The sequence below is a fragment of the Lagopus leucura genome, unplaced genomic scaffold (assembly GCF_019238085.1).
Source record: "Lagopus leucura isolate 7727_CA_CO unplaced genomic scaffold, USGS_WTPT01 Super-Scaffold_100021, whole genome shotgun sequence".
Lineage (NCBI taxonomy): Eukaryota > Metazoa > Chordata > Aves > Galliformes > Phasianidae > Lagopus > Lagopus leucura.
The window spans coordinates 11,269,988-11,296,519 of NW_024962274.1; the positions used below are offsets into that span (position 1 = coordinate 11,269,988).

Genomic DNA, 26,532 nt, shown 5'->3' on the forward strand with positions numbered 1-26,532 from the left:
GAAGCTTTCATAATGACGACTATGAAATTAACACAGTGAAACTCTGAACTGTAAGTAGAAAACTGCACGACCTAAGTGAAGGATCTAGAGAAGGTATAAAAAAAGACATCTTTCTCCCTGGGCATGCAGCCTTCATACCCCTAAAGTTATTAAAGCTTCCAGAAAGTCGCTTCTAGTTTTGCCAACCGATACCTCTTTTTTTTTGTTGTGCCTTTTAAGCCTTTTTCTTGTTGGCACAGAGCACTCTGCATAAGGAAAGATTCATGCATCCAGACATGCTCTCAAATGATAGATGATATACCATCAGAAAAAAAGACGAATTATTGTATTTCATGAACATGCAGGTAGAAGGTTTGTCACTATCTGGGGCATGTTACAACTCTTCTTTGGAACATACTACAGTTAGATGAGAGGAAAAACATTTTCTAAGGGAGCTGGAGTGAACTTGGAGCACTGAGATTAACTTGACCTTCGCACTGTAAACTTACAAGAGATACAACAGAAAAAAGCGTTTCCAAATTGCAGTGCTACCAGCTCACAAGCCACATATACAGTAAGAAGTCACTGAATTGGTCGAAAAGCACTTTGGTGACTTCATTGATTGCTCAGCTAGAAGTCCCAGGACACTGAAGAGTTCAGTCTCACTGACAAGTTCTGTGATGTCTCTCAAAAGGAAGCAGAAGCAATAGTTCTAACATCAATTTAATGATTTCCTTAGAACAGTAGAGGTCTTCTAGAAGCCAACACATGAGCTGCCCATGGCTCAAAGAGGCCTTCCAAGCACCAGCACACTTTTTGCAGGACATTTTAGGACATATCCAGAGGATAATCACTTATCCACTACAGTTTCTCACTTTGCACTGTGCAAAGTTGCTATGTTTAATATGGCTTCCATTGGAAACACCCGGTCTCAAAGCAACTTGTGTGCCAGTACACTGGTGTCCATATGGGGCTGACAGGATACATCCAGTGAAATAGTTGACAACTACAACAACTACAAATGCATCTAGCCAAAGTTTGAATAAAGTAGAGGCTTTCCTGTAAAGTAGACAGTCTAACTGTTTCCAACACTTCTGTACAGACATTAGATGTATCAGGAAGGCAATTTTTAAGCCTTTTCTTGCTGGCAGCATCAAATAGTTCAGTATAAGAATGAGAAGACAAAGCTCCATTAGTCTTAGAAGGAAGTTGTTTCTCGTGGTGAATATTGTAAGAATATCATAGACAGCAGGCTAGCCCCATTAATGAAATCTTTCCTACTTTATTACTGGAAGCTTGTTCTCAGAGAAAATAAATGAGAGAAGCTCTAGTTTGGAAAGAAACATATTGATTCTATTTGACCCATCCAGCTACTGTTCTTCCAAAGGGTTTCTTCTATGAACAATTCTAGATTTAAAGCTGCAGCAACCCTAGCTATCCCAGCTACCCTAACAACAAGGTATCAGTGCCATGTCTTAAGCTCTGATCCTGATAAGAAAGAAGTCTTTTCTCTCAGGAAGGTTATTGGATTATTTACTCTTTCTTCCCCACGACACCTGTTGAAAGAGTTTCAGTTCCCATTTTTCAGAAAGTCTGAATGCCTTCACTTTTCTTTGTTTTGTAATTGAGAGTATCATTGTACCAACATCAGAGCACACTGTGCAGAAAAAAAAGTTAGGACACGGCATATGCTTTTCTGGGGTAACTTAGCTACAAAGGCTTTTTTCCCTTGTTTCTTTTCCATGACCCTCAGGCTCCTTTTTTTGCCTCCAGCAACAGAGATACTTAAGTCAGCATTAGAGTTCTTACACTCATTTTCTCTTCGGCAGTTCGACCCTACTCTGTGTTTGTACCAAACAGGACAGTGTGTGTGGTCACAGGACAAAATAGATCAAGGAAAATTCAGGTTAAGAGCATTTTCGCACTCTTTTTTTCCAAGCAGATCAAATTCCTAACTTAGTACATGACCCAGCTGCACACACAGCCATCACAGCCAAGGTACAAAGAGGAAACTGCTTAATATTGGCTCTACAAATACACTGCAGTAAGGAGAAGAGGGGATGTTTATTAGTTATTCTCCTAGCAACGCCCAAGCCCGTATTATTTCACAGACAAACATCAACAGAATCTATTATCTATGCAGACAATGAGTTTACACTTTTTAAAGCTAAGAAATTCTCTAGTAACAACAATTATGCAAATACCATTGCTCTGTTAAGACTATTGTGCAGTATGGAGCTGCAGCTAGCAAACCTTTCACTGCAAAGCAAAACATTAGGAGAAAGGACATGGACTGTATCAAAGGCAGACTGTATCTAAGCAATATCAAGGGAGAAATGTTTCTTTAAGAGCAGACTGGAAGGCTCATGCTGCTCAGAAAAGCAGTGCTGGGAAGCAGCTCAACTTAGACATGTTTCTGCAGATGCTGTCTTATTTCCATGCTATCAAGTAAGCATACAGTCAAAGTGTCCACGTTCACAACAATTTTAGATGTTACAGGAGTGTCTGTTGACTGTGCATCAGTGAAGAGAACCAAACAACACAGCAAAGGGGATCACAAGTTAAGGTAACAGTGGTGGATGAAGCAGCAGCTTTGAGAGCTTTGTGGAACACAGAGGAGCAGCAAGCTCACCTAACATGGGATAAAACTTTCACCAGCTACTTGACATCAAGAAAATGAAACCCCAAACTGTCTGGCAGGGAAGGAAAGAGAAGAACCAAAATTAGGAAAACTTGCCAAGATGCTGGAAAGAAGCAGAACCGTCTTTAATTGAGGATGCTTGATTACTTCTTGCTACTAAAAAAAAAAAAAAAAAGCAAAAACCCCCCAAAAAGACATTAGTATTTTACAAAGTGAACATTATTTTTTGCTATGTCAGAAACAAAGCCAAAGACAACTTCAGTATTCAGAGTTCCAGATACCACCACCCTGCCAAGCAGAAAGTTCCACGATCCTCCCAAAGGGTGACAAACCCACTTTTACAGAAGCCCTCTTTGGATTCAACAGGGAAGAGAAATGCTACAGCATGGAAGTGTACCATCACAGAAGCACTCAAAAAAGAAAATAAAAAAAGCAGCATCTTGTTATTATGAGTAGCTGGCACCCTGAAAATAAATAAAAAGGCCCGATACATCCTGGAGCAGCAGGTACAATACCTGGCACTGGCCTATCTTCACTGGCAAAGCACACCACCCTGGCTAGGCCTACATCATGAATTACACACAGTTAAAGAATGCAACAACATCCATCTCAGACTGCCATGAGACATGCTCAAAATAGGGATGCTTTTTAGCTACTTTTATTCCAAAACAGGTTGATCTTAAATTCCTCCCCTTTAAACAAGTGTTAATATTCTTCCAAGTAGCTTCCAAGCTGAACTCATATGTATATAAATGATATATACTTACATGTGTATATACACATATATACACTATTGGCTGAGAAAAACCAAAAGGTATGATCATAACTTAAAGTAAGTGACAGAAACCAGTGAGCTGTGCCTTTTCAGTATTTCAGACAGGGGGAAGGCTGTATGTGTTCCATGCCAAGAGGAAAAAGAAAATGAGATTTTTTGAAGTGTCTGACGATGCAGTAACTGCAGGCACTTGTGAACAAGCACCTTCTTCTTCCATACAACATTACTGTTTGCTGGCTGACAGCAGCACCCAAATTGTTTGCAATTTTTAAGTTTTACTATGTTCTACGAGGCTTTTGCTTAACTGTTTTTAAAGATAGATTTGATACACCACTCAGCATGCAACACAGGCCAAACAACTGGACAAAACAAAGTCCTTCAGGTAAGCATACCTTTAACAGTTTTCACAAAAACTTGTTTTTCTTTACTGGGATCTTTTTCCTCTATTAGTATTCCATGGAAAATGCGCCCAAATGTGCCTATGAAGAGAACATAAAATTAGTAAGCATTGTATGTTTAAAACACACTGATAATGGTGACAGAATTAAACACCCATTGAAAACCCACTACCTGCCACAGCAGAAAGTTAGGAGTAATGGAGAGTAAAGCTTAAGCCCTGAATGCCCCAGTGAATCAAGAGTACTGACAACAAATAACCACCTCTCCATCAGCAGGAGTTGGATTCAGAGCTATACACAGCAAAGACTAAAAGCTTTAGTTAACTTCAGGGAAAAATATAAAAAAGACAAGCAAAAATGAAACAACAACAGCAACAGAATCTGGTTAACTAATTTAAGTATTGACGTTGATAGCTGGTTTATTTGTGGCAGTTCACAGCCTGTGCCAAAACTTCTAGCTCCATGTTTTCTGCATACAGTCAAGTCAGGAATTCCCCAGGCAAAACATTGCTCAATTATACTTTTTTTCTTTTTAATGTACACAGAGAAGTAAGAGCATTCAACAAAGCAGTACCTACACAGCACAGTTTGTGAATACAGTATTACATTATAAAAATGTGATAGGCTTTCTTCAAAGATTTATTTTGGTTTTACTTTTTCTGGCTTTTTTTTCCCTCCAGTCTTCAAAATTTTTCCCCTCGTGTATTTTAACAGTTATTCCAAGAAAAAGAACCATACTGAACAGCTGTACATTACATATCCCAGCATAAAGTTCAACTCTTATGATTCCTCAGTACTCAGCAGGATGATTGCAATTTTTTTTTTTTCCTTATCATCTACCATGAGACTGCATATAAACTTTGTGAGATGTTATGATCCCACCTGGCAGGCATCAGATGGCTCTGAACATTACAGCTACAGGCAAGAGACACTATAAAGAAGCACAGCCTTTAACACCTTTATCAATGACCTGCATAATGGGACTGAGTGCACTCTCAGCAATTTTGCTGATGACACAAAGCAGAGTGGTGCGGTTGATACAACCAAAGGATGGGATGCCATCCAAAGGGATCTGGACAGGCTTGAAAATTTGGCCCACAAGAACTTAATGAGGTTAAACAAGGCCAAGCACAAGGTGCTGCAATTGGTTTGGGGCAACCCCAGATACAGGAAAGAAGCAATATAGCACCCATTTTTTAAGAAGGGTAGAAAGGATGACTCAGGGAACTACAGACCCATTAGTCTCACCTCAGTGTCAGAGAAGATCATGAAGCAGACCCTCCTGGAAGCTATGCTAAGACATACGGAAGAGGAGATGAAATGGAACAAGCAGCACGGCTTCACCAAGGATAGGTTCTACCTGACCAACCTTGGCGCTTTTCATGACTGCATAACTGTATCTGTGGACACGTGAAAATTCACTCACATCATCTATCTGGGCTTCTATAAGGCCTTTGACACAGTCCCCGTAACAGCCTTCCCTCTGACCTGGAAAGATATGGATTGATGGGTGCACTGTTTGATGTACGAGAGACTGGTTACAAGATCACACCCAGAGAGTGGTGGTCAGTGTTTGGATGGAGATGAGGGACAAGTGGTGTCCCTCAGGGGTCAACACTAGGAGTGGTGCTCTTTAACATCTTCATCAGTGACATCAACAGTGGGATCAAGTGCTCTCTCAGCAGTATGTGGATGGTGCCAAGCAGAGTGATGTGGTCAGTGTGCCCCAGGGATGAGATGCCATTCAGAGAGACCTAGGCAGGCTGAGCTGTTGGCCCAGGTGAACCTCATTAGTTTCAGCAAATCCAAGCACAAGATCTGCATCAAATTGTAGCAATTTCTGCTAGTAGTACAAGTTAGGAGACGTAAGGATGGAGCACAGTCCTTCTGAAAAGCACTTGAGGTTAAAAGAGGGGAGTTTAGATTGGACATAAGAAAGAATTTATTATTTTTTTTTATAATAAGGGTGATTAGGCACTGGAGCAGGTTGCTTAGGGAGGTTGTGGATATCCCATCATTTAAGAATTCGAGGTCAGGCTGAATGGGGCTCTGAGCAACCTGGTATAGCTGTAGGTGTCCCTGTTCACTGAAGGCAAGTTGAGCTAGATGACCTCTAAAGAAAGGATGCAGACCATTGGAGCAGGTCCAAAGGAAAGCCACGAGGATGATCAGAGGGCTGGATGCACCACACCTATGAAGAAAGGTTGAGAAAGCTGGGGGCATTCAGCTTGGAGAAGGCTCTGGGAAGATCTCATTGCAGCCACGTCTCTGAATAAGTTCAAGGCCAGGTTGGTGGGAGCCCTGAGCAACACAAGCTGGTGGGCAGCACCTCTGCCCATGGCAGGGGCTGGAACTGGGTGGGTTGTTGAGCTCCTTCCAAACAAATCCATTCTACAGTTCTATGATCCAAAACACATCCTCCACACGTAAGTACATTTTTGCACAACCATTGGACTTGAGAACAAAGCTATCAGCTTGAAGATTAAAGCCATACATCAAATCAGAACATTTGGCAACCTCACGTTGTTTTCCAGATGGGGATGTAAAGCACTCTGCAGTTCTGCCTCTAAAAGACAACTATCCTCAATGTGTAGCTTAGGAAAATTTGGTTTCTTATCAAGCTATGGGGATGCAGACTAAAGTTGCAGTACTAACCATTAGTGACAAAAATCTAAATATTTAAGTCCATTTTCTAAATTCAATATCGAGTAAAAACAATTATTGTTGTAAATGAACACTTCTGAAATGAAAATTAAGCTACAAAAGAAACTGTAGTCTAATTTTTTCATAGCAGAAATGTTAATTTTGCATTTCACAAGATTTCCATATTAGCTATTAAATGGAGACTGACTGAATTTAGATGACAGAGCAGCTTTTTGCCCCCTTAAGTGAAGTTCTCCTGCAATAACTTTGCAGTTGAGTTACTTAACCACTTACAGCCTCAGCTGATTACCTCACTCCCTAGCCATCTCACCCTTTCATTTATTTTTCTTTTTAAATGACCAGATTATTAACACAGACAATTATTTACTCTGCATAATTAGTCGCTCCCATGTTCTAATGCATTTTAGAAGTCGCTTCCCCACACCCCAAATGCAAACATCATCCATCATTCTTTACCTCCACAAGAGTTATAAAGATCAGCAACATCACCAATGATTAATTTCAGAAAAACCTTGCAAAGAAAATAACATACACATATATACAAACACCACATTGTAACCAACAAGCGTCCCGAGGGCTGTAAATACCTTCCTGGAGCACATCTTTTAGAGTTATCCTCTCCCTGGAGATGGCTATATCCTTCACTTTAGCTTTTGCTTCCATTAGAGTGACACTTTTAAGATCATTCTTCTCTATCCGTAACGTAGGATAACCTGAGGAGCCAGCAGAGCCAAACAAACCAATATAAATACCCTTATTATAAGACCACAAGCACATTGCTTCACCTCAGCACCACCTACAGGTACAAAGACATGCAAGCAGTGTGTACTTAGGAAGATTATGTATAGTATTAAATAACAAAGAAATGCACGAGAGAAGCCAAACGTAGCAATCACACAAATCTATATGATGTTGTACAACTGAGACTCACTATTAACACCAAGTAAATAAAGCTCCTTCTTGCATACTGAAGCAGATTAACGTAACACTGCACTTCCCTCTCAACAGGGAAATAAAGACTGAGGTTAGAAACTGCTGAAGACTTGCTGGAGTCAAGAAAACGCCTTACCCGGTACTGCATCAGGAGCACAACCAGAATCAGCAGTGCCCTCTTCTGGGCATGAGACACATCTAGCTAGATACACCAACATACTCAAAAAGGCCTGAGTGTTTTTGTAGCAAGACCTTGAATTACTAGAGAAAGTTTGAGAGTCACTTTTATGATAAATTTTAAGTGTCACTGAGAACAAGGTTAATACAACGGTGATAGGCCTAACAGCGTTCTTCCTGTTTATTTTTTGCATCCAATTTTTTTCTCCTTGCGCTCAGTTTCACTGTTCCCCACGTTACTGCTGGTATCCAACCCTCATCCCCAAAAAAGGCATTCTGAAAGAACACATATTGAACACAGCAAGACAGTGAGTGCCACTGAGGTACAGCTGCTTCCACGCTCATCTCGGTGAAGAGCTCAATTATCACTAAGGATGCAGTCACCTTCATGGCAAGTCTTTTGCAAGAGGCTCTTTAACAGGTTTCCAGGGATCACACTAATTAGATGACATTGCTTAGAGAGCCAACCTAAAATCCCGGGGTTGACAGCACATCAACACCACACTGTGCTTTGGGATGAGAAGTGGTGCACAAAAAGGCTAGCGGGTGAAAAGAGGGGCAGGTGGAACAGTAATTAGGAAAACCAGCTTAAGAATTACTTGCATGCTGTGGTCTCTTCCAAACTCCGTGGAAAATAAGTTTTTAATAGATGCATTTGCCTCAATGCTTCTACCATATAAAGTTTCCAGGCAGCTTTTTCCAAAACAGATGAACTCAGATGACAAAAATCTCTTCTGTTTAGGGACATATTAGTTCAATTTAGAAGAAAGCCAAGACTTTACCAAAGCTGCAGGAGTTCAACTCTTGTTAAACATTTGCTCCCACACCTGGGGAGGAAACTGGGAAAAACACTAGCACTGAATAGTAGTTAAAATACTCATACACTACTCTACCATTGATTGGGATGGTTAATATCAATACTAAGTGCAGCCAGAAGGAAACAGAAGAGACTTTTGGCTCTTACTGCTTGCTAAAAAAAAAAAAAAAAAAAAAAAAAAAAAAAAAGCCATTAATCATTATTTAGCTGGCTCTAAAGAACAAATATTGCACTGTATAAAGGACAGATGTTGATATTCCTACTTACTAGATTGCTGAAAGAAAGTCTCTTCAGGTTATTTATACAAAAAACTTTTGTGCGTTACAGAATGAAGAATCATTGGCAGCAGATAACAAAAGAAGACACTTTCTTGAAAAGCTTGGCAATTCCTACTCTATTTAGAAAATTCAGAAAAACAATTAATTGAGATTAACAAAGAGAGTGGTCATTCCCCTGCTAGGCTCCCCCTATTTTTCCCTCACTTTATAACATACACCCTTACCTCACTTAGATCTTTCAGAGCGGATTTTAGCAGTACTTTGAACCAACTCTGTCTGGTCTAAGTCCTGCTTTCTTTCAGTGTCCAGTCCCATAGATCCATACCCCACCTGAAGCACCAAAACTGGTGTTCATTTCGCTAGGCTGCACACCAATGCAGAGATCCCAGCCAACCAACAAACAAACCACAACAGAAGAAAATCAGTGTTTGGCTGGCTCTGCTCCCTGATTTGGTTAGCAGTCTAGCTGCCTAAGTGCCAGCACAAGGGAAAAGGCAAATCACAGTCAGTCCAGCCTTCAATGAGACTGAATTGCCAGGGAATCACACATCTTCAAACCCTGATTGCAGGAAAGGTCCCTTCAATAGCATTATGCTGTACAAGACATCCTTCCACTAAGGCTGATGAATAGTAATTGCAGAAGTAAACACTCTCTGTAGATAACAAATACCTTCAGGAATCACAGAACTGACATAGAATGTAGCTAGTATCAGTTCCCAGATTGATCTATTACAGAGCATATAAAGCACTGTCACTTTACACTTTTTATTTCACTGTCTCCCATCTCCTTAAAAAGAAATAAAATCAAGAAAAGCTACTTAAAAGAAAGCATGAACATGTCATCCTTGTCACACCATCACACTCATAAGATGACTCCAGCATCCCAGACCATATGTAGATTTCAATCTTGACTGTGAATGCCAAAGGTGGATAAAACCATACATCATGCAAACTCTGAAGAGAAACTGACGGCCAGGAGATTATTCCTGCTTTTCTGCCTTCCTTAATACAGAATCAGTGCAACCCATACTAACACTCCACTGCATCCAAGGCAGTCTGTGGCAGAGGCCTGTGATTGGATTAACACTTACTGGTTACTGGCGTTGCATTGTTGGGTGTGTCAGCTCTCAAGTACTGCGTGGTCTGCGTGGAAGGCTGGGATAAGCCTTGGGAGCTGCTGCTGTCACTGATGCTGTTTTATAAAAACAAAATTGGACATGAACGTGACTGTGTGCTACTGCATTAAACTCAAAATTAACGTATCGAAGCTGAACATAGATTTTCCAGATTGAACTTTGAAAATACTGCCTTTTGAAGTCTCACGCACACTGAACTGTATTTTGAGTAACTAAAAAAACACCTTAGCACTTCTGTCCCTCGACAGCTAATGACTTCTTCCTTATTTTCATGTAGACTGACTATTTTTTGGTTTGCTTTCCCCACCTTTGAAAAATGGAGGTACACAAACTGACAAAACATTTATTGCAAAAGACATTCTCCCATGCCAGAAACAACAAAACCATTACATTCCAGAGAAGACTCGTATGTCTTTACTTCTTGGTGCCAGCATCTCACTGAAGGCAATGCTAACTTAACAAGAGTTTGCAAGGAGAGTAAAGCCAGAAAGGCACAGGTCATTCACACGGCAGCAGATAGGCACTAGTGATACCTAACAGGCTGCAAGGAAAAGTTCAGCATAGTGGTGCTTCCTACCTCCTGTGTGAGAACAAACATCAAGACACTGTCCTGCAGTTCAGCCTGCACCCATTTATCTGCCTCAGGTCTCTTTTGCAGATCAAAACATCAAGCCTGCTTTGCCATTTTTCACTGATTGTCCTTCTTTCCTCTTCCCACAAGCCCTTCAGTGAATTTTCTTGGCAACAGAAGGGCCATACCCACACACTGTGTTCAATTTAAGATGTGTTAAGATGCTTCCTGTCTTATCCACAGGACAAAATTCTGTCAAAGAAGTTACTGCAGCTGCAATGGCCTCTCCTGCAGAATAGTAACATTTGCATTTGGGACTGCTACTGAGCACTGAGCTAGCAGTGCTGGCTATTCCTGTAGGATTTTCTGGACATATTTGCTGATGCCCTCAAGGATGTTATGTTTGTGAAGCAGGACTTCCTTTTTCTTTCTTCTAAGATAAAATGGGTAAGAAATTACTTTTCTTTTTTAAATCATAACCACAGATGTACCTACTAATGTATTTTTGTCCCCATTTCCTAACAGAAGCAAATACTCAATAGAAAACATCAGGCTTACTGTGAACAACAGAGACTTGTACTGACGTGGATTTTTTTTCCCCTTATGTTACTCCAACACCTGCTGTTTTCCAGCTACAGAGTTCCAGCTTTTTTTTTCCCTGCACAAAGTCAAAAGCCAAAGCTCACAGTCTAACTACTCCACTTCCTTCAGAGTTTTTGAAAGAATATTGTCTGCTGCTAGCAAAAAAAATGAGTGATAATAAGTTGCCATTTGAACTGTGTCTTCAAAGCTCCCCATTGTGATTCACTCTCCAGTAAGTCCCCCAGGAAGCAGTGCTCCGACACAGCCACCACAGTCAACACTGATAGAGCTTTTTCTCCTATCACTTTTCCTTCCCTGAAAACTCCTTTTGTAACCTGATCACCTACCAGCCAGACAGATCTCTCTGGCTGGCTTCTTGCTGCTGACAAGTCTGAAAAAAGAGCTGTTTTGAGCCTGTGGCAAGCTTAAGAAACATCTTTTTTTGGTCGGCTTTATTGTATTTTTAGGTTCAACTTGTATTTATTATCTTTGTCTTCTCACTCGCATGCAATCTCAGCTTTTTAAGGACTAATCCTTGCTTTTAACTACGCCCATTATTCCGCTGTTAAGCCATGCCAACTTTCTCTGGCACTCTTTAAAGTGCCTTTGATAGAAGATATGTAAGCATTTGCTCTGAACTTTTAATACAATGTTCTCAAATAGTCCAATGCAGCCCATAAACTCAGCTGCCCATTTTTAACTTTTATTTAACAATCTCATTTTTATCTAGCTCTGCCTTTTGAAATTAAGGGCAATAGCAGCAGGATTTGTTTTAATCTGTTGCTCCTGTGAGGTTACTAACCCTCACAATGAATCATCTTTGATTCAGATCCCCTTTGCAGAAATATTCTGAGCTTCTTATTCAAAACCAAATCAAAAGTTGTTTCTTCTCCCATGCATTCCTGGCCCCGTTGCTCCATCAGGCAGTCACTGATCATATATATTACTAGTGTGTAACACTGAGGGTTGAATTAAAACACTGAAGCAGTTTCTCAGCTAAGCATTTGCGGGCTCTTATTCACACTGCAAAAAAATCAGTGGAAGAAAAGGCAATTTGATCACGCTGCCAGACTGAGGCACAGCCTCTCAAAACCTCCTAGAGGAACATATTTAAATATACCAGATTAAACGCTTTTCTTTTATGAAGCAAACAAAGCTGTGCGTCTTTCAATATTCTCTATTACTTAAAAATCTTCAATTTAGGAACAAGTAAATTGAGGAAAGCTGGCAGGTCATTTGGTCAGATGATCAGGGACTGAGAAAAACTCTTCAGGCACCAATTCTACGTAGTATAGCTAATCCTCCAAAATCCAGGTGATATGGGAACACAGAAGTAGCAAAGGCTGAATGAAAAGCATCTGCCCAAGGCAGAGGACAGCCTTGAAAGGCTGCATGCAAGAACCAAAACCATTCAAAAACCCTTTTAAAGATGGAAACTACCTACACACCCAACTGCTTTTCCAAAGTATTCAGTTTCAAAATTCCCAGGTCTTGCACAGTTGCATCTGATGCAGCTTGTTCAAATAGCCTCCAAGAGAGCTTCAGTATAATTCTTGGTGTTTATTCCCCACTCAGAAAAATCCCACTCAAAACACTGAAAAGGAGATGTGCGTGTCAACTGCATGGTCCCTGAGTTTGCATTACAAGGTTTTCTCCCCCGTGTGCCAATTTGGTTTAATTGAATTGAAAAATACATCTGGGAAAGAGAGATTTTCAGCTTTGTAACCAAACACTTGTAATTCCCAAACTTTACACCTATATCAAAGTGAACCACAACCCTCCACATCATCACCTGCAACTGCTGCCTTACTGCAGTACAGCACTTAGCACAACTACATACTAGCTGCTGCTGCAGCTTAGCAGAAACTGCACGTTACTACAGCAAGCTTATATCTGAGGCCAGGAATCCCAAAAGTCTGCATAAATACATCCCCCCAAAAGCCCCTGAAAACTCTGAATACATACCTGTCGTCCAATTCTATCCTTTTCATACTGTGGAGATGCAAGACAGCTAGTATTATTGCCACCAGGAATATAACAGCACAGCACACGCCTACGCTGATGTAAAACACACGGGTAGAAGTGGTGGGAGCTGCATTTACAGGATCATCTGAAATACAAAGGTGAAAAGCTTCTGAATCGGCCTCAAAAACACACACACAAAAAAAAAGCAACCACAGATATTCTGTTAGTTCCCAAAAAGCTGACACAGCAGGATGACAGAACTGCTTCAAGGCTCATCCCAAGCATTCCCACCACCAGGGTCCAGCAGGTGAAGGGGCTGGCACAGAGACAGACAAGGGCGTCCCCGCAACTATGGGGCACTGTGGTTCCCTCCCTGCTGAGCAGGGACACGAGCCCAAGGGATGGGAGCAGGAGAAGGCACATTTTATCAGTAGGGCTCCTGAGCAATTCTAGCCACTTCCAGTTTACAATCATGTTTTGTGCATAACAACGACCTTGGAAGAGACCATGAGTAGAAAAAGGTAAACTGAGCAACTATCCACTGCTTCCCAAAGCATTTTGGCAGACGTGTTTGTGTTTCTGCTGCCACAGAATGAGCACAGTCAGTCGATTCCATGCAGAAGGGGCACGAGAGTTAAAGGAAACTAATTATCAGAAATGAATGAAGTCAAAACTGCAAACCACACAGGTCCTGAGGTCAAGAGATTGATTAGAGTAATGTGCAGTAAAACTGATCCCCAAAGATATGATTTAGAAAAAAGCTGCTGCGAGAGTAGGTGTAATTTTCTTCCTCTTCACTAGAGCATATTCCCAGATAAACCCATCAGCAGAAATCCCACTAAAATACTGGGTTTAGTAGAAGCAACTTGGGGGTTGTTTTCATAGGGAAAGCTGTGAAAACAAAGAATATCCCCAGTTTTTATTTTGTTTACACTTGGAGAAGGAGATACAATCAAGATTACTTACAGATAGCCTTGCTGCTGTTTTTGTCAGATGTTGGAGATTTTACCTCTGGTTCAAGCTCTAAACAGATGAGAGAAAGCCATTAAGCTTAATAAACATGTATTACTGCAGTCCTTCAAAGGAAATCAATTGCCTCATTTCAGGAAAAACAAATCTGCTTTTCCAAACAGACAAGCTGACTTAATGACTACAGTTACCTCCAGATTTCCATTTTAAAATGCCTAACCACTGCATAGTAGTAATTAAAATAAAATAAATCACACTGCTTCAAGACACACGGGTCAGGTATTTCACCACTAACATGTGTCCACTGAGGCTATGTTTGAACCCACTGGATCTACTTACCCTTCTGCTTGTCCAAGAAAGTGCAAAGCAGCAGAGTAGAAAAGACAGGAACAGAATGACTGTATGTATGTACACTAAACAAAAACCCCACAGAATCAGCTCCTACAGGATACAATACAACTATCCTACAGGATAACAATTATTTTATTGATTGAATGTTCAGTGAATATTACTCAGATTTTAACACAACTTATCTATGAAGAAATTAAGGGGTGCAGCCCTGGGCACCTTGCCTTCTCAGCTGATGCTGCAATCATGCAATCATTAAAACTGAAGAATGGCAAAGGAAATGTCTATTTATTTATTTATTGAAAAAAAGAACAAAAGCCACATGGACACGCTTGGCTACTTGTGTGAAAACAGTTCTTTGGGAAGGGGATAAGTCTTCATTAAGCTTATTATTGGTCACTCTAATAATGGCAAGTGCAAATCAAGGGAAAGCAGGCTGCAGGGATCGCTTCAGATGAACTCACTGAGGTTCCACATAGACCTGAGGCAAAGTAATGGATTTCTGTGAGTGCAAAGACCCAGACCCACATCCTCATTCGTGCTCCCAGCTGCAAGCAGCCACCTCCTCCCCAGCACAGCCCCTGCTGACTCCTTAGGGAGCTGCTGCAGTTTGATCAACTTCACAAAAAAAGGAAGCCAGAAAAAGAAAGATCTGAGAATTTTGCTTCTTTTTTGAACCTTCCAAGCACTTATTAGGAATGCCTTGAGCAAAACCACTAGCAAGTTCCCACATCGTGCTACCTTACACACTAAATTAAATTAGAAATCCCCAGATGCTCTACACCACTCAACACACAACTGTCAAAAAAAGCTATTGACATGATTATGAACCCACAGAAACGTGATCTTTGTTAGAATTACTTCTGAGTAATTGAGGAAGTGGTTCTATTTCATGCACCCTGATAACAGTGTAGTGCTTATGGAAATCCCCTCAGCTCATTCAGCAGCTCAGAAAGGCAGGAATGTATAAAGAGACAAGACTTCCTCCACTTAGAACACCTGAAAAAGCACCTAGGAAATCACAAAGTGAAGAATTCCTATCCTTAAAAGAGGATCAGAAAGGCCCCCACTTACACTATAAAGAGATACGTTCTGAATTAAGGATAATTTTCTCACAACATGAATGCCAAGGAACATGAGTGTGATGTGCTAAAAAGCCACATATTCACACACATTTTGCATATGTGCATCCTTGGACATTTGGTGGACTCAATGCAGCACAATACTTGAGCAATTCATTCCTTCATCACCAATTCTTCCAACAGTCCACATTTTTTGTCTGGAAGCTGAATTATTACCATTCCCTCTGTAATCCACGCTTGTGGATGGCTACTTGTGTCCTTAATCCTTCCTATTCCCTTTATCTATCTAAAAACTGCTTAGTACTTGAAACAGTGCCTTACTTTTGTAGCACATTTTCCTTCGTTTGAAATTTAAAACTGTGATGTTTTTGGATGAGTTTATTGTCAAGTTGAGCTGCATTAATATTGTGACCTCGGAGTCGAGTCTGCCAGTGCAGGAGAGTTCAACACGAAACACTGCAAACAGACAACAAACAGACAGCACAGTCACATTTGAGCACATCTCAGACATCATGTGACAATCACAAAAGCCTAAAGGGTGTATTTTTCAATGAATTTAATTGTGTCATATTACAGTTCACAGTTTTCACTGTGACCACTAGCCATCCACTAACTCCAGAGCTGAAGCCCTCTCACAACAGAAAACTCATCACCCAAAACCAGAAAATTCCATTTTCCTCATTGCTTTTTCAGCCAGTATGAAAGTTAGCTTCTGCCACAATAGTTAAGTTTGAATATTTCAGTCTGTGCAAGTCTGACTGCAATCCGAGCTTGAACTAATCTGACAGTATTTATTTTCTAGCTTACATACCAGAATTATTGATGCCAGCAGAGCAGACACAACAAGTCTGATTCCCTGGTGTCTGCCTCCACAAAGAAGTGGTACAAGCCAACATCAAAATAAATACTTTATTCCCACAGAGCACAAGGCAGTGAGGAACTGTCACTGAGTCAGCAAGGCACCGTGATCGTCTGCACACCTCCTGAAACACTTCCTATTAAAAACTCTGCACAGAAGACCTACTAGGTACTCAAACAGTTTTCTCAGTTTTAAACCTACCATAAAAGCTTTCACATGTTAATAGCTCCCTACATCTTGACATTAGGTAACTGTAGGCTAGCAAAATTCAAAGGCACGGACTTTAAAGTTCATGCAACTGCTAATTACTATTGTTGAAAGGGAATAGGAAGCTTGTGTGTGTCATGTTTCCTTTCAGAAGCAGATCTCTATCCTCCACTAAACAAAGGGAAAGACATTTCTCTCACACCAGCAGTCACAGTGCCTAATACTCTTTCAGCAATGTTGTAACTGTTGCAGAAGACTTGTAAGCATATCATGTTTAACAGAAAAGGGTTAGAAAGCTCATGCTATCAGTACCAGCTCTACAGGAGGTGTGGGGTTAACATTTACCTGAGAGGGTGCGAGGAACTTCTCCTTGTAAGGAAATGTTGGCCTGGGGCACAGCCATAGCCATGGGATTATCTACCTGAAATCCCAGTTTATACTCAACCTGTAACAACAGTTGGGAGATTGGAGACACATAAATCTTCAAAGCAGTAAGAAGAAATGCTATATACTGTTTGATACTTTTTCCTCAAAATAAGAATAAATAAAATCCCATATCTTATTTCTGGGGGGGGGGAGGGAAGGAAGGGAATCGCAACAACCCCAAGCACCAGGGCACTCTGGGGACACCCAGCTGGGAAGCAGCCTGGAATTAAAGGGCCTAAGAGTCTTGGTAGACACCAAGATGCACACTGCTGATTGATGTTCTAGCAAGGTTGATGGCATTCTTGGCTGCATTAGGCAAAGTATACCAGTAGGTCAAAAAAAAAAAAGGTGATCTTTTCACGCTGCCCAGCACTGGTGAGACTGCACCTGGAGTACCACGGCTTGTACTGGGAGGCTCAGAACAAGAGAGAGCTGGGCATACTGGAAAAAGTCCAACGCAGAGCCAGTAAGGTGCTAAAGGGCCTGGAGCACCTCTCCTGTGAGCAGAGACTGAGGAGCTGAGGTTCCTCAGCCTAAAGAGGAGGAGGCTCAGGGGGATCTCATCTATGTCCATAAATACCTGCAGGTAGGGGACAACGAGGACAGAGCTAGGCTCTCCTCAGCAGTGCCCAGTGACAGCACAAAAGGCACAGAGCACAAACTGCAACACCAGGAAACACTTCTGTGCTACATGATGATATAGCACTGGCACAGGGTGTCCAGAGAGGTTGGGAGGGGTCTCCTCCTCAAAGTTCAAAAGCTTCTGAACATGGTCCTGGGCACCCTGCTCTGGGTGGCCCTGACTGAGCAGAGGAGGAACCCAAAGGACTTTCAGAGGTCCCTTCAACATCAATTAGAAAGCTATCCTGTAAAAATCCTATTCCAAATTCACAGGCAGTGACAAGGAGGCTCAGGGCAGGGAGAGCAATGCTTGTAGCTCCCAGCTGAACTTGTAACGACGAGGAAACTCCCCCAGAGGTCCTGTTCAAACAGCAACTGACTGCCTGTGAAAATGGAACGTGGTATGAAGCAGAAGGACATTACATGCAATAGCTTTCGTGGGTCAAAATTCGTACCCTGTAAGAAGCTACACCTCAGCAAGAACACTGGCAGATGGAATCGTTAGAAATTGCATTAGTGAAGCTATTAAACATTACTGTTTTTATTTCAGTCATTCCTGTTTAAGAACAGAAGAATAATCATTGCTCAGGTTTAAAAAAAAAAAAGGTCTGGCAGAGACTAAACAGATCATTTCACCTACAAAAATAAATTAAGTAACTGGAAAGCCTTCACAAGGTGAAAGCATACGCAATCTTTATGACAGCTGTTGCTGTATGCTCCAACTACAGTAATTAACTGAAATAAAAAGCCCCTTCCATTTAATTGAGGCTCAATAATGACATACTAGATGCTAATTTTATAGATTCTCCTCATCTCCAGGAGTATGCTTTTAGGAAACTCTAAAATACAACTGTTCTACATTTGATTTCCAAAGGCTGAGGCCTCAGTTCATGGCTGCTGCTTCCGTGCATTCAGTTCACCACCAGAAGAGATGACACAGGCAGTAGCTTTATTTATTCTTACAAAAGAAATAGAGTGCTTCAGAAGAAGCTTTTAACCTTTCTGAAACAAGAAAGGGACAGTTCCAATATGTAACAATTTATTTTCTGCAATCAAATAAACAAAAAAGTAGCTATAACAATACATAATATCTTTTGTACCTATCATGTATTATTGTCCACAAAAAAAACCCAATTATAACAGCAGCTGATCACCAAGCAACACAGACCATGCACTGCAGTGCAGAAGCTTTGCCTGCTTACCTTGGATTTAGCATGCCAACTGAAGTGAAGATTGTTGGTTTCGCTGGGAATTAGGAGATTGAAGGACAATGCATAATGATTGACAACATCATTCCTCACGTAAGATAACTCCGCATCCAGTCCTGTAATAAGAACAGGAGGAGAACAAGTAAGGCAGGAGAGAACCAGCAGTAACACGCCAGAACAGAACAACTCTCAGCACCACCAGCTCCACTTCTTATTTGAATCTTAAAGCAAATACTTCCTCGAGTCCAAAAATTCAATTGCAGGCTTGGAAATCAGTGCTCACACATCAGCACTGTGCTCCAAGCTCCTGGGAAAGCAATAGCCTTACACCCTAATAAACAGGTAGATGTTGGAATGTGATGGAAGAAAACAAGACACTTCATGGGGTTCGTTACTTCCAAAAGAGGCACTACAGACTCTTACAAACAAACCTGCCTATCACTGGGAATCATGCATCCAACCTCCTCTTATTTACAGCCATGTACCCTCAAAGTAAGCTGCTATGGATTATCAGCTCTTTAATTGCAGTCAATTCTTCTGGAATAGCTCATTTCTTGATTGCTCTTCAAACCACTCAGGCCAAGAAACACATATGCACTATGAAATCAATTTCAAGGTAATTAGATCAGAACACAAAGCACATAATGAGAGAAATTGCATTTGTATACAAAAGTGATAGGACCAGAGGGAATGGCTTCAAGCTACGGCAGGGGAGATTCAGGCTGGACATGAGGAAGTATTACTTTTCAGAAAGGGTGGTCAGGCACTGCAATGGATGCCCAGGGAGGTGGTGGAGTCACCGAGCCTGGGGGTGTTCAAGGAAAGACTGGATGTTGTGTTGAGGGACATGGTTTAGTAGGAGCTATTGGGAATAGGTGAACGGTTGGACTGGGTGATCTTGAAGGTCTTTTCCAACCTTGCTGATTCTATGATTCTATAATAATAATATTTAGTATTTACAATTTGCTTTCTGAACTTCTCAGTACACCTACAGAACTGGAAGACCAACAGACCTATTTAAAGAAGAGTAACGAGGTACTTTAAGATGCACACTCTGATATTACCATTACTTAAGCTGTCATTACTGTTTGCTGCACAGGGATGCAGTGAATACAAGACAGGTCTCAAAAGTTTGCCCTGGGTATTATCAGCAATTTGTAATAAAACAGTCACTACATATTAGCCCCATTTCCCTGCCACTGTAAAATTACTTTAGGCTCTGTATACTCAGGATAAAACTGTACTGTATTTGTAATCAATGCCATTTTGTCTCATTTCATACACTGCTTTCACTAAACACTAACCAGCACAGGATACACGATACAGCAGGAGAGTGCTGGGCAAACCAGACACAGGTGCAGGCTTCAGCCACGAGCCACCCAGCACAGAGTTCAACTGAAATACCACTGGTGCAACTGAGAACATCAATAATGGAGCTGTTTTTACTATGGCTGGATAGTCAAGAAAACTGGAAAAGCCTTCACAGATATGCTGCATTTGAAAAGAAAACTAGCCTGAGAGAGTTTGGCTCTGTGCAATGACGGTGTATGTCAGTGCAAAGTGCTGAGCGCTCTCCTATTCCAACACTTGGTTTAATCCACCTCGCTTTCACAAGACATAGAGCTGCAGCCAAGATATTCTTCTTCCTTTTATTCCCTGCTGGCTCATTAATGTCCTGAAACATCAGCAACCCAAGAGTATACAATCACAGATATGGGGTGGGGGGGAAGGGCTGAGAACCCCAAAGACTGGATGTACAAAACGCACCAACAGAACAGGGCAAGGCAGGGACACGTGCACTGAAACAAGATCCTGAACAGGAAAAGATGCATGTGGTTCCCTAAGTGCTGACTAGTCAGACTGAGCTGGTATTAAAAATATATCCAAATCAAGGTTACACTTCTCCAACGTGTCCATTTTTCCACTGAAGAACAAATGGGAAGAAATCAGAGCAGGGGGAACACACACACACACACACACACTGAACCAACATTAAAACTCTGACAACCTCTCAAAAGACAGCTTTCAAAACAACTTGCCCTGGTAATTATTATATGGGCAATTACTACTCTATGCTAATTATTACCGTGTACCAAATCTGCATCAGATGTGGACACACGGAAAGGTGTATGCAGAAGAGCTCGCAGGTACCAGACTCTTGCCAGTGGATCTGAACAAGATGGGAAAATGTACAGGCATCAACAAAACGAAGCCTGTCAGAAGCTCAGTATGCACAAGTTATTGGAATAAGTTACAGGGCAGAAGGATGGGCAGGGGAAACAGTGGAAGTGGAGCAGTGAAACTGATCTGGAAATAAAACCACGTTCTCCTGTTTGATGAAGGGTCTCATCAATGACCAGAGGTTCAAGCTTCCAACACTGTGAGATTTTCAAGGGGACAGTTCTGGATTTAATATAACTTTTATGGAGAAACCATTCAGAGAAGATGAGCGGTGCACAGCAATAAAATTGCCATTAGGACAAAAGGCTGAAGGTATTTATGCTTGGCAGCTTCATGTGCAGCAGTATCTGAAGGCGTACAGAAACAAATTACCCTAGAGAAGATCAATCAAATCATTAAGCTTTAATAGAAGCAGCATGCTACAATATTGAGTAATTTGATTTACACAGACCACCAGTATTTTAATGCCTGTACTTCCATAAAAAGCTAGATACTAACAAGGGATGTTAATTACATGATTCTGAACAGCATTATGTAAGGGCAGCATGAGAATGTCAGGTTTTATTGCTTCAAAAAATTATGCTTCAATTAAAATACTGGCACATAAAAATAATTTAAGAGATTTTCCAGCACAGCTCTTAACTCTTAAAAAAAGAAAACCAACACAAATCTATTTGGCTCAGCACCTTGCCTTCATCAGGAGCTAAATGAAGATGCCTGGGAAAGAATTTAAGACCAAAGCAAACACGTTGTGGCATTTTACAGTAGATCCTCCTAGCTTCTGGTGTTTGCAGATCATGAACTTCCCCAGCTAAGATAACAGACAGCATCTTTCAACAGCTCTCACAGGACTTTTTGTCTATGAACACAGATAAATGCACTCCCAAACCCTGAAACCCATAGGTACAAATTTTGGAAACGTCAGTGCTTCAGTACTCTGCAGTGCTTTTTCCCCTCACTGTACCAGCAACTGAGACATTGTCTGGTAGCACACTGTTCTCATCACCCAACCAGCACCTCTCTTGGAACAGGTTGCCCAAGGAGGCTGTGGATGCCCCATCCCTGCAGGCATCCAAGGCCAGGCTGGATGTGGCTCTGGGCAGCCTGGGCTGCTGGTTGGTGACCTGCACACAGCAGAGGGTTGGAACTGGATGAGCACTGTGCTCCTTTGCAACCCAGGCCATTCTATGGTTCTCTTTCCACAGATTTCCAATTAGGAGGACAATGATCAGCCTCAGAGGGTCAAACAGGTTGACCTGGGAGCTGCTCCCCCATCAGTTTTGTTCTTGTTAGCTACATACCCTTTTCCACAGAAAGGAACTGCACTGGCCTCACTACTTACATTTCCAGACTGATTAACTCTGTCCAGAGCCAACATAAATTGATTCAGAGTCTGCAGGAAACACTCCAGGCTCCATTACCATGACAGTTGAAGTCTAATTACAGAATGAAGGCAGTTCTGAACTATTTCACTTTTTCTTCAGACACTCATATTCACTTCTGCTTCGCAAAGTTACTTATTCAAACCTTCAGCAAGCCAAGTGGAGGGAGTAAAGCTGGCAAAAAGCTAATGCAGAATAAATAAATAAATGAATAAATGGAAAGTGGAGGAATACTTCTCAGTCTATTTAACCCCTTAAACTAGTGAAGATACTCAGGAGAATCCCAAGTGGAAGGCAAGCCTACAGCAGCACTTAGTGCTTATGCCAAAATGCTACTGTGACCTTATCCAGATAGCACAGGGTTTGGTTTTGACCCCCTAAGAGCACACTTTAACAGAGGCAGCTTCAACTGACAGCATCAAATTCAGCAAGTCAAAATCAATACAGAGCCTAAGCCTGTACATACTAAAAAAAGGTTGCATCTCTTTCAAATGCAACAGCAGTCTAAGACAGAAGCAGCCTAGGGAGCAGGCTGCTGAGGAACAGCAGAAACAAGATCAGTTTTCCAAGCATCTCAGAGTTCATGAATGTATAATGCTCCCTGCAATCACACTGACTGGTAACACTTGGGAAAAATAAGGGTTATTCTGCAAGGCGTCTGGTTCTTCCTAAGATGTTAAACACTTCCTCCACCTGGCAATCTAAGTTGGACAAATACACCAGGAACTCCTGGAACAAATCCAAATGGGTATGTAATATTTTATGTATTGTAGAGTGATAAATGGAGAAAACAGGCAGCTTTAGGAGTAAACAGATGCATTACAAAGAAATGAAGAAACTGGGAAGTTCTTCAGTAATGATTTTCCAGTCCAAGTTGTAAAACAGAAAGGAGAAGAATTTTAAAGAAATAGCAAAAACTGTTATGTTACAAACTGCAGAGCAAGTGCTTCTATCGGTTTAAGCAGAATATTGGCAATCAATGAGCAATGGTAAAACATCAGCTGCAGCGTGCTTCACCAAGCATCCTTAAATCAGCCCATCTGCAGAGTGCACAGCACCAACCCATCCAGTTTCTCATTACTCAGACTTGATGAACCCTCACCAGCTCCTATGAGCTGCAAAGCCAATGCTTTCCTTTCAAGGCAAAACAGATTCCCTTTTAGCCAGGCAACCCATACATCTCATTAACTTCCACATCTTCCACAAGCCCGAAAGAATAAATTAAAGTGGAGAATGAGCTAAAAGAGGCTTGCCAACAAGGCGTCCTTGCAGATAAGTCGTGCAGAGCTTTGCAAAACCCTCTCTGCTCGTACTGACTTTGTAAAGTCCCACCACAACAGGCTTCAGCTACAAAGGCTGATGGACAACTTGAACTTATGAACTTTGGACTCACTGCTCAGGCTTAATAGGCTAATTAATATTAGGCCCGGGTGGCATAAAGTTGGAGTTAATTACATATGTGATGCATGATGTGAAGGGGGGTTGCACATGTGTTAGGTGGATTGGGATGCCTGTAACCTCCGGGGGCTTCAACCAGTGAGGAAAGGGAAGGGACAACACAGTCAGGGGACAGGGATAAACTGAGAGACCCTACAGGGAAATGCCCCGGCAGACTCCTTTTATTCGAATAAAGAAAGCTGAAGACTCTCCTCTGTCTCTTTTTGGAATCCAGCAAGCCTATTTGAGAAAAAATTTTCCCAACAAGCACAAACAAAAAGGTGAATTTAAGCAGCACCACAGAGAAAGTGTCATTCTTTGCGCTGTTTAACATAACAAAACATCTGAAGAAGCTCAGAAAGGAAGGGGAGAGGCCGATTTCCCTTCCCAAATGCAAAAGATGCTGGGCAGCCCTTGTGTTCTGACAAAATTGGATCATGTCAGTCCAGCAGCCTAACAAAACGCTTCTTTTCAAGTGCCCTTGTGCAAAAGCAGTCTTGCTTCAAGTCCGCCCCCCCCCCCCCCCTCTTTTTTTTAAAGCACGACATACAAAAGAAGTTTGCCTCTTTCAGCATGGGAAAAAGCAGAGTTTATTCTTACAGAGCAAAGCTGTCCCACAACACGCCCTAGTAGAAGCATGCTTTTCTCAAAGCCGACGACAGCTTTTAGGATAAAACCCCAAACAACAGACTTCAAATCATCACAGGGCGGTTCTGACAGATCCTGCCTCAAACACCAGCGCTTTCAAAGTGAGCAGCAAAGCAAGAGTTAGGTGAGACTGCAATGAGCTCAGCGCTGGTATTGCAACAAGTAGTATTTCATTAAGAGCAATCTGGGTAAGAGCAGCTGACATCATTGGCCCTCCCACCTGTCTGCCTCTGCTAGATTGCTGTCTGTGTACACAAGTGACTGAAATGAATGCCAGCTGCCTTACATGCTAGTCTGTAATTTTTACAGAGTATATAAACAGCTGAGAAATCACTGCAGTGTCATGTCAAACCTCCGCAGCCATCACAAAGCCAGCCGCCCCTGCTACTGACTCACAGCCACTGAAATAAATGAATTGAAAAGGGATACATGCTTAAACAGCTCACTAGTTCTGTATAAACACTGCGTTTGTTCTGAGCTTTATGGGTTTCAGAGGACGACGGCTCTGTTCTTGAGCATCTCACTGGGTTACACCCCTGGCCAGAGCAGAGGCTGATGCTGTGGGACACAATGCACACAACCATCAGGCTGTGACACCCCTTCATCACCATCCACTGGCCTGGGCTGTGCAACAAATGCCTTAAAAACAAAGGCTTTTCCCAGCAGTGAACAGTTTACCTCACTGAAGAAAGAATGTGTGCTTTCATCCTCTTTCCCCATTTCCTCCTTATGAAAAATGTGTCAGAAATCTGAAATATCAACATTATGACCAAAGCTTTGCCAGGGACTTCCTTCCTTTGCAAGGGGTTCAACAAGTAGGTGCTCAAAGACTTGTGATACTTCAAGACATCGGGGTAAGCACAAGAAAACACAGCTGAAGAACTGAAATCAGCTTTTGGATACAGAAGCCTCTTCAGCAGGGAAAGAATACGTTTTCCCAGAGCAGCTATTCCTAATTTGAATGTATTTAATTAGATCCATTCAGCAATCAGCACAAACAAGACTGAAAACCCAACTGGGATATTTAAAAAAAAAAAAAAAAAAAAAAAGAGAGAAAAATCAAACTCCACATGAGTAATTTCATTTAGAAAACACAAAATTACTTTAAATTTAACACTGAGGATCTCAAAATAGTCGTTTCTTACATCCTATTTGTACATATCCAATGCACCCACCATCAAAAGCAGGCTTTCCTTTACTAAAGCAAGCAATAGATGATCTCCTATTGCATTTGTATTTCTCCACAGTGTTACAGCCTGCCAGATATGGATGTCCGTTGGGAATTCAAGCCAAAATATTTGTTTTTAAGCATCTTGCAAGTCGTAAGTCTCTGGAAAAGATGAGCAGCAGAGAGAAGAAAAGAGTCAAATCTTACATACTGTGGAAACAAGGTAGAAGTGGCCTTTAATATTCCTCACCCAGATGCTAAAGAAAGTCAAGAGACCCTGTGCAGTGGCAAGCTGGAAAGACAAATCACCAGGCAGAATCCATCAGTGCTCATGAATACACTTTCTACCTCTACTTAGAGACTTTCCCTCCCTGACTGTCACAGCCCTTCTCCTAAGACACAGCACCTGGGGGCTGCTCCTGTTCCCCTGGAGCTGTACACCTCCCTGCCAATAGCACGGTTAATTTGTAAGCTCACCCCACTCTGGCAGCCACAGAGCACGCAGACTTTGTCTATTCACACTGAGGGCTGCTACACCTATGCAGAGTTCACTTCTGGCCAGCAGGAGATGGAACACAATATGCAAGGCTTTCAATCTGAGGAAATACTCAACATAACTTCAAGGCAATGTCTGCATTCTTGCAAACCAACCAAGATTCCATAGCAGGCAATCTTAGCAGGAAGCAGCTAGCAAACAGAAAGAGAAGCTCCCAGCTGAGAGCTCTCATTAAATCCTCACAACTCTTCACTGACTGCCACCCATGGTGCACCTCACTTCTGCCAGTTTCACCTCACTGATGCAATGCGCTTTAACGATGCTCAATTTGCAAGTTCAACATTGCTGGCATACGAGGTTTTTCTCACTGCAAGGCATGTGTGGAAGTCACAGGGCAGGCACCTGGCAGGAAGCAAATATCACTCCTTGAGGAGGCTGAGGTGAGAGCAAGCAGGACTTGATGATCTGCAAAGGTCCCTTCCAACCCCAACCATTCTATGACTCACGAGAAAGTTGGCAATTTTTAACTCTGCCCACGCCAAGAGGCATTAATTGCCAGTGTCATAATGAGCAGGCAAGGGCAA

The 26,532-nt window shown here is 41.7% G+C and overlaps 1 protein-coding gene across 1 annotated transcript in view; it reads right to left on the reverse strand.

Moving 5' to 3' along the window:
• RYK (receptor like tyrosine kinase) overlaps positions 1-26,532 on the reverse strand; it is a 50,356-nt gene that overhangs the window by 17,007 nt on the left and 6,817 nt on the right. The window contains exons 2-9 of the mRNA XM_042878334.1: positions 18,631-18,752; positions 16,727-16,826; positions 15,637-15,771; positions 13,883-13,939; positions 12,917-13,061; positions 9,754-9,854; positions 7,045-7,179; positions 3,788-3,874 (exon numbers count right to left, since the gene is read on the reverse strand). Coding sequence (XP_042734268.1) covers positions 3,788-3,874; positions 7,045-7,179; positions 9,754-9,854; positions 12,917-13,061; positions 13,883-13,939; positions 15,637-15,771; positions 16,727-16,826; positions 18,631-18,752 — 882 coding nt within the window. The remainder of the gene's footprint in view (positions 1-3,787; positions 3,875-7,044; positions 7,180-9,753; positions 9,855-12,916; positions 13,062-13,882; positions 13,940-15,636; positions 15,772-16,726; positions 16,827-18,630; positions 18,753-26,532) is intronic.